The sequence below is a fragment of the Periophthalmus magnuspinnatus genome, chromosome 7, assembly GCF_009829125.3.
Source record: "Periophthalmus magnuspinnatus isolate fPerMag1 chromosome 7, fPerMag1.2.pri, whole genome shotgun sequence".
Taxonomy (NCBI): Eukaryota; Metazoa; Chordata; class Actinopteri; order Gobiiformes; family Gobiidae; genus Periophthalmus; species Periophthalmus magnuspinnatus.
This window is the reverse complement of record NC_047132.1, coordinates 6,492,066-6,504,182: the sequence shown is the minus strand read 5'-3', so window position 1 is coordinate 6,504,182 and position 12,117 is coordinate 6,492,066. Positions and strand designations below refer to the sequence as shown.

General features: G+C 40.6%; 1 protein-coding gene across 1 annotated transcript in view; it reads right to left on the bottom strand.

Moving 5' to 3' along the window:
• LOC117373947 (acid-sensing ion channel 1-like) overlaps positions 1-10,190 on the bottom strand; it is a 71,115-nt gene extending 60,925 nt beyond the window's left edge. Inside the window, exons 1-2 of the mRNA XM_033970074.2 lie at positions 9,454-10,190; positions 5,136-5,331 (exon numbers count right to left, since the gene is read on the bottom strand). Coding sequence (XP_033825965.1) covers positions 5,136-5,331; positions 9,454-9,815 — 558 coding nt within the window. The 5' untranslated portion in view covers positions 9,816-10,190. The remainder of the gene's footprint in view (positions 1-5,135; positions 5,332-9,453) is intronic.
• Between the last annotated feature and the right edge of the window lie 1,927 nt (positions 10,191-12,117).

Here is a 12,117-nt window from a genome sequence, read left to right as displayed (position 1 = left end):
TGATGTAAAAATATAATAAGAACTAAAAGATCCTCACTCAGACTTTAAAAGTTCATTCAAATGTTATATGTTAACTTTATCTGGCTCATTCAGATTGACTAAAAGACAGATGTACCAGTGGAGATGTTCCAGTACACCTCGTGGCCCCTTAAGACAAACCCAAACATGAAAATCGAGTGAGCTTAGCCGCCATGCTACACTGCTGCTTTTTGATGAATATTGAGCCCAAATCTCGGTTGGCACAGAAATACAAGAACATTCATGAATAATTGATCAGAGAGTTTACAAGTTGGAAATGAACACAGGCAGACTTGTTAATGTGAAAAGGGTACTTAGTTAATTTGGGATCACCACGGCGACCAGATGGCCACCATGATGAGCTGGCTTCACCTTTTAAGAGGACATGGACTTTGGCTGCATGGTGTCGTGCACTGGCTCAGTGTCCAAAAGGGAGGACAAAATGTAATTATTTATGAGATCTGTGTTTCATGTGCTTACAGTAGCAGTTTTATAATCAAATATGGATTTAGACTGTCAGATGAGGTGCATAATAGAACAAAAATGTACGCTTCAACGGCCACTGCACCAGAAGAGCGAGAAGAAGCGTCTGGGGCTTTTGTTACCAATAAAATCATTTCACAGACAAATTCACAATCAAATGTAATAATTCTATGTTTTTTCATCCAACAAAGATTAAAAATACAGTCAAATAAATAGGCTCTGTGCACAGCAAACCCCGGGGTCTAAACATGGCCGTTCATTGAAGTCAATGGGCTGTGCTCAATGGCACATGTTGCGAGTTTAGCCTTTACCGGGTAAGTACATCCAGTCCTCCCCTGCCCATCGACCATGCGCAGTTGAGCTACTCCCCATGAGTCTTTATGCGACAAGAGCGAGCGGAGCGGCCACAAAGGAGGCAGTGAAATGATAAATAAATTATAAATGATAATGTTTCTGCTTCCAGGGCACGAATCATGTTCTAAACCTGCGGTCGTTCATGACAGTTCACATAGCTCACATGTTCTTGTCGTACCATGTGACCGCTTGAACCAACCAGAGCTTCAGCTTAGTGAACATATGTGGACATAGAGCATAGCCAAGACTAACGATTAAAAAGTGTTGTTAAGACAACAGACGGATTTTGAGCTGAAAAAAAGTTTATTGTCTGAAAATAAATTAAAATCTCCCCAAAATTCGACCTTTGTGAAAGCTATAGGTCCCTGTCAGCCAAACGTGAGTAGGATTATACTGCACTATATGAGGAAAAACTCTGTCTGGTATGAGAAATGTTTTCATTGTAGTACCAATGAGTGGCCACTAGTCCAACTCACAACAGTTCTAAGCAGCAATACCCTATCCAGTTATTTTAGTAGATCCATGGTACACAGCAGCACGCTTGCTAGCTCACTGTGTCTCAAAGCTAACAATCACTTGTATTAAAAATTGGAAAACATAAAATAAACAGCCTATTAAAATTCAAATTAATTAAAATAAAGACTACCCAATTTTGTTTATATGTGGAATACTTCTGTTTGTTGGGTTGTTTTAATACACAAACATCTCTCTTTCTAAACCGAGCTCCCTGTCCACTGCCTTATCTTTAAATATTTATTAATTTTAGCATGATTAGGCAAAAATCCCATAGAGATAAAACTGGACAGGAAGTAGTGACACTAACAGTGAGGTTGCTGGGCACTAGTGTGTGTGGAGCCTATCGCCCTCTCATGAAATTAAATATAACTAGTAGGTCTACTGAAAATGAATGAATGTGAATTGAGCTAAACTGAAAACTAAAATGAGGTATTGACTCTTTGAAAATGCTTTGCTAAATGTTGCGTGGTACAGCATTAAACTTGTCCATCTTGCATTTATTCAATTATAGTTGCTTTATTGTTAAAAAATAGCTAGAGAAAAATGCACACTGAGAGGGGGTGGTCTAACTAATAACTTGGCCCGGTGGTCTCACTTCATAGAGACTTTGGAATGTTCCAGGGAAGCTATAACATCTCCATGGAGTCAAGCACAGAGAATGCTACAGTGTATCTTTAATAAAATGAATTTGATTCAAGCGTTACCTATCTAAGCACATTGTTTTTGTGATATTCAGGAGTGATAAAGTCTGTCATGATGCCTCCCTGTTGCTTGTGCGCAGCTCTTAACAGTAGTTGAGCTCCAGTAGAGTTAATAATTACGAGTCTTCTTTCAGACTTGTAATTATTTAGGTGATCTGGGGCTAATCTTCTTTCACTGGCTCATTCCTATTTCAAAGTGCGCTCTCTCCTCTCTGTGTCGTCGTAGGAAACATTGCATTCATTGCCTATAAGAAAAAACACACTTCAAAGCTCCTTCGCTACAGCTGCTGCGAAAGTGGCGATGCTCAAAACTCCTCTTCAAAACTTGCAATGAATAAATCTCTTTTTAGTCAATACAAGACTTTAATGCTCATAAAGTTCTTGTACACCGCAATACGGCACATCTCGTACTTTTCAGGAAAGGGGAAGCGCAAAAAGAAAGAGAGGATGATAGATCGTAAATAGATTTTACATTTGCACTTCAAAACTTTTAGCAATATGACATGTTGAACTGACTTATTCAAGCGTTTCGCCATGGAGATATTATTGCTTTGCCTGGAATGTTCCACAGTATAGCATGTGGCATTTATTCCATTAGCATGTTTTATTGCTGGTTGGTTGCCTCTCCACCGATCTGACCTGTAACTTAGTCTGATGGTCACTTGCTTGTCTTTGTGGAGATAGATAACTTAAATGCAGAACTTTGGAACATTCAAGGCAAAGCAAACTCCATTTCCTCCCTGCCAATAGGGCTATAACTTTTTTAATTATTATTTTAAGAAGTACTTGGTGTTTTTTTTACTTTTTAGAAGATTGTGGAGGCATCAAATATTTGAGAGGAAGTTGGAGATGATGCCAGTGTGTGGTGGCATTGACTTGAGGCTCTGCCAGGAGCAACAGCAGCTCTGTGGAGAGCAAAGAAGAGAGGAAAGAGAGAAGAGAGGGGGAAGAAGGGAGGAGAGGGAGAGAGAGCAAGGAGAGAGGGGAGTGTGTAAGAAGATGGGGGAGTGATAGAAACAGAGAGTGAAAACAAAGAGAAGAGGAGAGACGGAAGAGAAGAAAAACAGAGAGGGGGTAAGGAGTGGAAGGAGAGAGACAGAGAGAGAGGGTAAGAAGAGGGAGTGCGAGGGGGAGAGGAGGGGACAGAGAAACAAGAGAGAGGGGGAGAGGAGGGGACAGAGGAAACAAGAGAGATGGGGACAGAGACAAAAAAGTGGGGAGAGGAGAGACGGAGAAAGGAGAGAGAGTAAAAGGAGAGGGGAGAGAAAGAGGATAGAGGAGGGAAGAGAGGAGACGAAAGGGAGAGAGGAATGAGAGATGAGGGAAGGAGTGAGGCAGCAGAATAGATGAGAAGGACAGAGAGAAAAAGAAAAGAGTGAGGGAGAAATGAGAGAAACAGGAGGATGTCGGAGCTGCAGGCGAAGTCATGCATCACACTGCCACATGTATAATGCAGTGTTTACGTTCTAAAGCATCTTGTTGTTCACTACATTAATCCACATTTTGTCTGAGTGCTGACATGTTCTTTAACACAGAGTCAGCCCTCCCCCACAGAGCAAAGATGAAAAGGTAACATGTAAACATTTGCAAACCCACAGGGACTGAGGTAAAGAAAAATATGTCTTTGATCAAGGCATTGAGATATTCAAACATTTTAGGCTGCTCACAGACTGGAAGACATTTAAGTAAGACATTTTGGTACTTTTATTTTTCCTTATAATGAAAACTTCACTGTGATTGATTAAATCTGCGTGTCACTCACTGAGAGTCCCAGAGGCGGACCAATAGGAGAGGGAGGGGAGCATAGAGCTGCATTAACACAAAAGCACTGAATCACAATATGACAAGATAATAAAAAAGCATATAGTTACAGCTGGGGAAATGGTGAACTGGTTAATCAATTATCTTGATTATTCAGGTCACAAAAGAATTTAAGAATAAATAATAACAAAATGTGATATGCAAAATGAAATGCAAAATTTCACCGCAATCGTGTGAACTACAGTACCAGTCAAAAGTGTGGACACACCATTTCATTCAATGTTTTTTTCTTTATGTTTAGTACTTTCTATGTTTTAGAAAAAACATTAAATAACTATATATATATATATATATATATATATATATATATATATATATATATATATATATATATATATATATATATATATATATATATATATTCAAATCCTCAAAAAGTATCGACCCTTTGCTTTATATTTAGTAGAGTTGTTTAACTTTTTTTCTTTACTATATAATTTCATCTGTCTTGCTTCATATGTTTGATGTCTTCTGTATGTATCTAAAATTTAGGAAGTAAAAAAAAAAAAAAAAAAAAAAAAAAAATAAGGGTGTGTCCAAACTTTTGACTGGTAGTGTCTGTTTAAACAACACCAGTCAAAAATTTACACAAATCATCCCATTCAATGTTTTTTTTTCTTTATTTTTACTAATTTCTACAATCTATACATATTGAAGACATCCGATATATATGTGAAGTTTAATAATTCTACTTTTTTTTTTTTTTTTTTTTGACAAAGCAAAGGGTGGATAATTTGAGGATTGGTATATAAAATATAAAAAATATATTTTTAGGGTTATTTGCCTTTTTTTCTTTCCTACATAATTCCATATTTCTTACACCATATATATGATTTCTTCTGTGTGTGTATAAAATGTAGAAAGCAGTAAAAAAAAAAATATTGAATGAGATGGCGTGTCCAAACTTTTGCTGAGGAGTGTATGTGTAAACTGTGTTTTACGTCCTGTTACTCATTCATTCACACACTCACACAGAGCGCTAGCCACAGATGAAAGGATTTCACTGATGTTTGGCCATGATGTCAATAATGGTGAATCATTTGAGTCATTGTGCTGTTTCTTCTGACAAATACTGGGATTATATTGTGACATCCTTAAACCATGAGGATCAGATTAAATCATTATTAGCAGCCAGATGAAAAACATAATTTGATTTCATATCACGGTACAAAATAAATAATTGACTACTAAAGGAAAAAACATCAACCAAAAAAAAAAAAAAAACATCTCCCTGCTGCTCACCACTTTGAAGTCCTCGGGTCTGCACTCTGTCCCGTGGAAGTGACACCCCAGCAGCATGTCATTGATGTCGTGTCCTGTGCGGTCATAGAACTCCCTCATGTTAAAGGGCCGTGGCTTAAAGTTATGGAAGTCCGCTTTGGTCTTCAGACTCTCCAGCACGCTCTCCTCCACGAGGTGCACGTCCCGGATCTCATACCTGTGAACACAGTTATGAGACATTGGAGAAGAAAAAAACTGTTGTTGTGTCCTTGGACTTGACACTTCACTTGACGTGGCCCAGTATTAATGTGGTGTATGTGTGGGTGTTGGTAATGGTCAGAGGGTCTCTATAGAAATCCAATGATTCATGAATTAATTAATTACTATAAAAAACACAGCAAAATCTTTTCAAAGCTTTTATCCAGTCCCATATTTATATAAAAATAACTAATACAACATCTATTCTATCCTGATTAACTTGGGAATGTTTTTGCTCATCCAGCTCTAGTCCCACTACTTAAATCCACATGCTACATTGAACTCAGAAATATCAGCAGTAGAATGGTTCCCTTCTGTTTAACAGACCACAGGAATCTGAGGCTTACATTAGACCAGAGCAGACTAGGAGTGCAAGCAGACGTTCAACCCTGACTGTGATGTCCAGCCGTGCCCTGCTTAGAAAACATAACACAGCTTTATAGAGATTTCTTTTCATTTCTGTTTAAGTACAATCTTTCATTGATCTCCTTAGCAACAGACGTGTGTGGGTAAGTTGGAATGTGGTTGATCTGTTCATAGTAAAACCAGAACACAACGACTGTGTGAAAGTGTGAATATTGAAAATCCTTAAATAAACTTACAAGGCTATAGCACTTTTCCTCTTTTGTCTTAAGAAACCAGTTTAGGAATTGTGAATAACATCAGAAAATCATGAAAGCTTGCATAATGATGTTGGTATAGATTACTTTTATATAGCAATGCATACCTTTTCTGATTGTGTTCATGGAGACGGTGTTCATGGAGTTCATAGAGTTATTCGTTTGCCTAGAATGTCCTATAGTATGGCATTAAACACATTGATCTTGCATTCTTACTCCACATATTTGACCTGTAACATGGCCTGGTTTCTATACCTGTCTCCATGAAAATAGATAAGTCTGGGCCTTTCTGTGTGGAGTTTGTATTTCAACCAAATGTAAAATCCTCCAGTTAGTCCTGACCAAGACTAGCAACAAGATCACAGAGATGGGTCCCCAAATTTCCCTTCCTTAACCTTAACGCCATACTGTGGAATTTTCCAGGAAAAACAGTAGCATCTCACTGGAGACAAGCACCCTCCAACAGCAAAGTTACACAGTACACCTTTGAGTTTAGTGCTGCCAAATGCTAGGGTCAAAATGAAGAGCTTAGACTTTTCTCTTCAAGCAGGAGCCATACATCCAAACTTTGACTGGATCGATGCTCCTGCTGGGTGATATACGGACCTCTTTACACAAGTTGGCTTGGGTCTTTTCCTAATGACAGGTCTATCTGAGAGTTTTACAATGTATTACTTCAATTGACCTCCTCGAAATCAATAAAAACTTCATCCGGTTCTTTCCTAATAAGAATTTGTTGAGACATTTAATATATTATTTTGGTCTGACTCACTTAGAGAGGTGGAAAGAGGGCCAACAGTTTGCACTAAAATAAAAGTAGTGTTACATGAGGGAAGTTATTTCTCTCCATTCACATCATCCTTCACTGGGACAACCTGTCCCATTCTTCATTGAGGCAGAGGGAGACTGCTGTCCCATGGGATCCACCTCCAGATCTTGAGCTAGGCCTGGTCAGGACGGCTTTAGCTGGAGGATTTTACCTGTGGTGCAGGTTTTGAATTGATGTATAGACTATGTATATAAATGGACATAGCTAACCTTCTAGCTGCCACGTTCCAAATAGGAAGTGATCATGGGCGTGCTTCCGCCTCCATCGACTTTAATTCACTTCACATTGAAAAACTCACCCCTCTCTCTGTAACTGCTGCAGTGACCCTCGTCATTTTGGTCTTAAATGTTCGTATTTTGTCCATAAATCTAGATATGAACATTAACAACAGACAAATTAGGTACCTTATTTCCCCGAGGTCACTCCTGCTAGCATTAGCAACAGGTTTGATTGACAGCACTGCAGCTAAACCAGCGGTGCAGGTGGGAAGGGACGTTACCTTCAATAGCCTGGCTCCTGATTGGCTCTTTGTCTGCCATGATACTTGTGATCAGTGTTCCAAATATGTAACTCGGTTTCAAATTGGCCACTATAACAGCTCTACCCTCAATGAGCTTCATTTGGCTGGAGCCAAACGCTTATGGAACGTCACACTCAGTCCACTTCTTTATACAGTCTACAGGTCTGTGCTTAAGGATGATAAAAAAGATAAAAAGCACAGAGACATAAACTATATATATATATATATATATATATATATATATATATATATATATATATATATATATATATATATATATATATATATATATATATATATATATATATATATATATATATATTTATTTTTATTTTTTTATTTATTTTTTTTTAATCCTTGCACATTTTTGTATTTTTTGTACTTTTCTTTTGAACTTTTTTTTCCACACTTAACTGATGTGACACTATTACAAAATTTACCACAGGTTTCCTACCAAATCAAGTTATTATTATAAAAAAAAAAAAATTCAATCCATAGTGAAAAAAAATGTTTATTAAGAATTATTTTGGCTAAGTAACTACTCAATGAATACCCTAACCCTAACTCCTAATTCTAACTCCATAATTAGGCCTCTGTTCATGTGTTATTAACACTAATTGAGTTATTGTTATTATAAAGTGCTACCACAAACTTGACTTGAGCTTACTGAAAATCATCTTCAGAACAATAGTTTGAACAAGTAAAACAGAGAAGAGAAAACGTGTCCCTGTTTCGCCTTCAGTGGACAAACCTGCCAAAGAGCCACTTATGTGATCAGCTCCAGATAGTGCTGCAGGCTCAGAGCAGGCTGCCCAAGCGGCTAAACACCGAGCGCCAAAAGACATTTCTCAGCCCAGCGGTCCCCGACATGAGAAGGGAGCAGCTCTCTCTTAAATGGGTTTCAGGCCAACAGCGATTCCTCTTTTGGCCTGAGGTAAAGGAGGGACTGTAGTGGAGCTGCACTGCCTCTGTCCTGCCAATGGAGGGAGGATAATGAGCCCAAAACCTGCTTTAGAGTGAGAGATGAGCAACCTCCTTCTGCAATGGGAGTACGAGGAGGCCAGGAAATTATTATGGGAAACATTACAATCAGGATTATTTGGCTCTTAAGTGAAATCATAATTATTTCAAACAAATACTTCTAGGAAAATAAAATATTGAATTCTGCCTGAGAAGCTAACAACAGATACTGTAAACAACTAGAGGTTTTAGTTCAGTGTAGTTACCTCCTTCCTTCAGACAGATATAAGGCAGCGGCTTAACAGAACCCTGTCAGAATTGAAGAAGCCATGTGGACTGGTGACAGGTATTCTCACCTTTTGCAATAAAACCTTCACGGACAACTGAGGGATTACACAGACAGGTTACTTTTATATTGTCAAAATGTACTTGTAAAGTATAGAGCAAATTAAACAACTTAACTTCCTTTCAAATCCACTGATAATAAAAGTGTCTTTACTCCAGGTTTTGCGTGGGCACAGCACAGACTACTCTGAACATTTGATTTTTGATCACAGTTTTGTAATTGAATAGAGCGTTGACAATTATTTGGATTAACAGTTCAGAGTTGGACCAATTTGCTTGTCCCACTGTAACTGCCCCAGTGAAACCCACACACATAATGCATGGACAAATGAACACTGGAATATCATTTATACAAAATAGGTGACCTCACGTTACTTCCTGTTATGTTTTGTTTTTTGGGTTTTTTTTTTTTTTGCCATTTTGAGGATAGTTTATCATTCAAATAGTGTAATAGTTTGTTTTGAATGTGTTATTTCTATGCAACAAGTTCTGAAAATGCTGAGTTGACTACAGGAAGGATTTTTGGTCATAGTTTCTTTGCAACACACTTCATCTTCTGAGACAACACACGTGGTTTTAAACGCTGCTGAAATCCCCAGACTTCACAAATACAGATGGATTTTATACTTAAGCTCGTAACAAACCATGACGCCTGCTGTAACATTAACTTGTACTTCTGTCTCATTCAAAGAACCAAAGTGTGGAGCATAAAACACCGCGAGACTGCACGTGTGTGAGAGTGACCCCGTTTCACACCACATGCACGGGCCTGTTTGTGCTCTGTGCTAACGGGGCAATAGGCCGTACCTCTGGTTGAGTAGCGCCAGCAGCTCGCCCGCGTGGTACAGGTCGTTGCGGGTCACGCGGCTGAAGCGGAAGGCGTTCAGGTTACAGAAAGTCACGGCGGGAAACGTCATCGTCGGGGTCATGATTTCGTCCAGTTTGGTCACATGCGGGTACTCCAGGTAGAAGTGAATCCTGTCCACGCACACGTACAGCAAGAACGTCAAAGAGCCGAGGAAAAACAGCAGCCACAAGCAGCGTTTGACACAGAAGCGCTCGTACGTGAAGATGTGCGATATCCCGTGTAAAGTGGAGCTGTTAGCGAAAACTTCCAACGACGGAGGCTGGTTCGAGTCCATCTCCTCTGGCTCCACTTTGAGGTCCATCTTTGTCTGGGTTTGACGGCTCGATACCCGCTAGAGTCACTGAGAGACAGCAGTTAGCTTTGGGAGGCGCGTGAAGTGCATCATTCACCTGTGGCACGCGCTTCCATTCTCCACGCGACCAGGTGTGAACGTGCAGAAAACCACAGGCAACTTCTGGCAGCCATCCATCACGCGCACAGTCCAAACGTCACGAGCGCGGCCCCCCGGTCAACTCAAGCACGAGGAGGGAGCATTTTAACGAAGACAAGTCCCCCCCATTTAGACCAGTGTCCGCGCGCTGCGTTCACGTCAGTACAGAAACGTGCGGTCATCTCCTGTGTCTGCGCGTGGATACTCCGCTACAGCTACACTGGCACGCTCCTCTCTCCCATGTGTGAGGAGAACACACCGAGCATCCGGGTGACTTAAAGAATCTTCAGCAGCTTGTGTGTTGTCGGTCCTGTCGTGAGCTCTCTCTCTCTCTCTCTCTCTCTCTCTCTCTCTCTCTCTCCTCTCGCTCTCCCTCACTCCTCCCAACCCCCCACTCTCCTTCTCTCCCTCTCTCCTGCCCTCTTTCTCTCCCTCACTCTCCCCCCTCTCTCCCTCTCGCTCTCTGTCTTTCTCTCCCCCTCACTCCCCCCTCTCTCACCCCCTCCCTCTTTCTCTCTCCCTCTCTCTCCCTCCCTCTTTCTCTCCCCCCTCCCTCTCACTCTCTGTCTTTCTCTCCCTCTCTCTCCCCCTCACTCCCCCCTCTCTCACCCCCTCCCTCTTTCTCTCCCTCTCTCCCTCATTCTTTCTCTCCACCCTCTCTCCCTCTTTCTCCCCCTCTCTCCTCCCTCTTTCTCTCCCCCCTCCCTCACCCCATCTCTCTGTCTCTCCCCCCCCCCCTCTGTCTTTCTCCCTCTCTCCCTCCCTCCCCCCTCCCCCTCTCTCTCTCTCTGACTCTCTCACTCCCCCTCCCTCTCTCTCTCCCTCCCTCACCCCCCTCCCTCTTTCTCTCTCTCTCTCACTCCCCCCTCCCTCTCTCTCTCCCTCCCTCTCCCCCCTCCCTCTCTCTCTGTCTCCCTCGTCCTCCCCTCTCTCCCTCTCAGCAGCGTGTGTGTCTGTGCGCTGACGTTCACCTGGGGCTGCTTACACGTCTCAGCAGAAATCCGTGATGTGTAAAGGTCAGAGGTCACACACTGCAGGAAACAGTGGAGCTGCTGATGCTGTGCAGACGTGCACATGTCACCGGGGTGTTCAATTTGTGCGATTTTACAGTAACGCCATATTTGTTATTTGTGTCAGTATTGTTAAGATGTATTTGGTTTACGCAAGTTCAGCATTGAAAAAAAAGTTGTATAAAGGTGCACTATGTAACATTTCTCCACATCTTCAATAATATCTTTATGTACTGATTTCTTTGGCTGGAATGTGCCGCAGTATGGAATTAAACTTATCCATCTTACATTTTTAGATTACAGGTTAAGTTATTGCATAAATACTCCACCAGAAAAGTTATAGTTCACCGTTAGCCACAATCAGATGCAGTAAGTAACAGAGAAGGTTTTGAGATTTTAAGATTTTGTATTGAAAAGACTGTCAGGAGATGGGAAGAAAGCCACTCCCATCTATTTCCTAATATTTAAAGTCAATTTAATCATACATTTATTTGCAGAAGAACATTTTTATGAGCAAAATGTCATTAGGTTTGCCCCTCAATCCACTAATGAGCTTAGACTTAGACTTAGAGTGTAGCTCTGTACTGTCTCTATATCACATTGTATTTGGAGTTCACATGCAGCCTAAATGTAACACTGCATTTATATTTGTACAAACGCAATGTAATGATCTCATTTAAGACTGTACTGAGAGCAGCATTAATCACATGACCACTTGGATGCCGTCCACACTGTACTTTGTGTCATGCAGACAAATGTACACCACTAATATGAAAAACGATGGACTTTCGCTTACAGTGTTTTAATTACAATATGGCCACATCAATCAGCCACAGGAGGTTTGCAATAACTCCACTCAAAAAGTCCATCCATCATCTCAAAAAAACTGCAAATAATGATGTGTTCCTTGTGTAGACAGGGCCATAAATAAACAATGGCATTTGGTCCCCAGCTGGACAGAGGGGTGAAAAATGCACCAAGCAGCAGACACAGCAGTCCAGCCAAAGCTAACATACCACATATTTATTATGACTGTGTTCTTAAAAATACATGATGTGCCCAAATGCACCGTCAAAATGATACTGACGTTCACCCATAAGCATTATAATATATATATATACACTGAAAAGACAAACATGAGGTGGCATTTATGCAACAAAAGA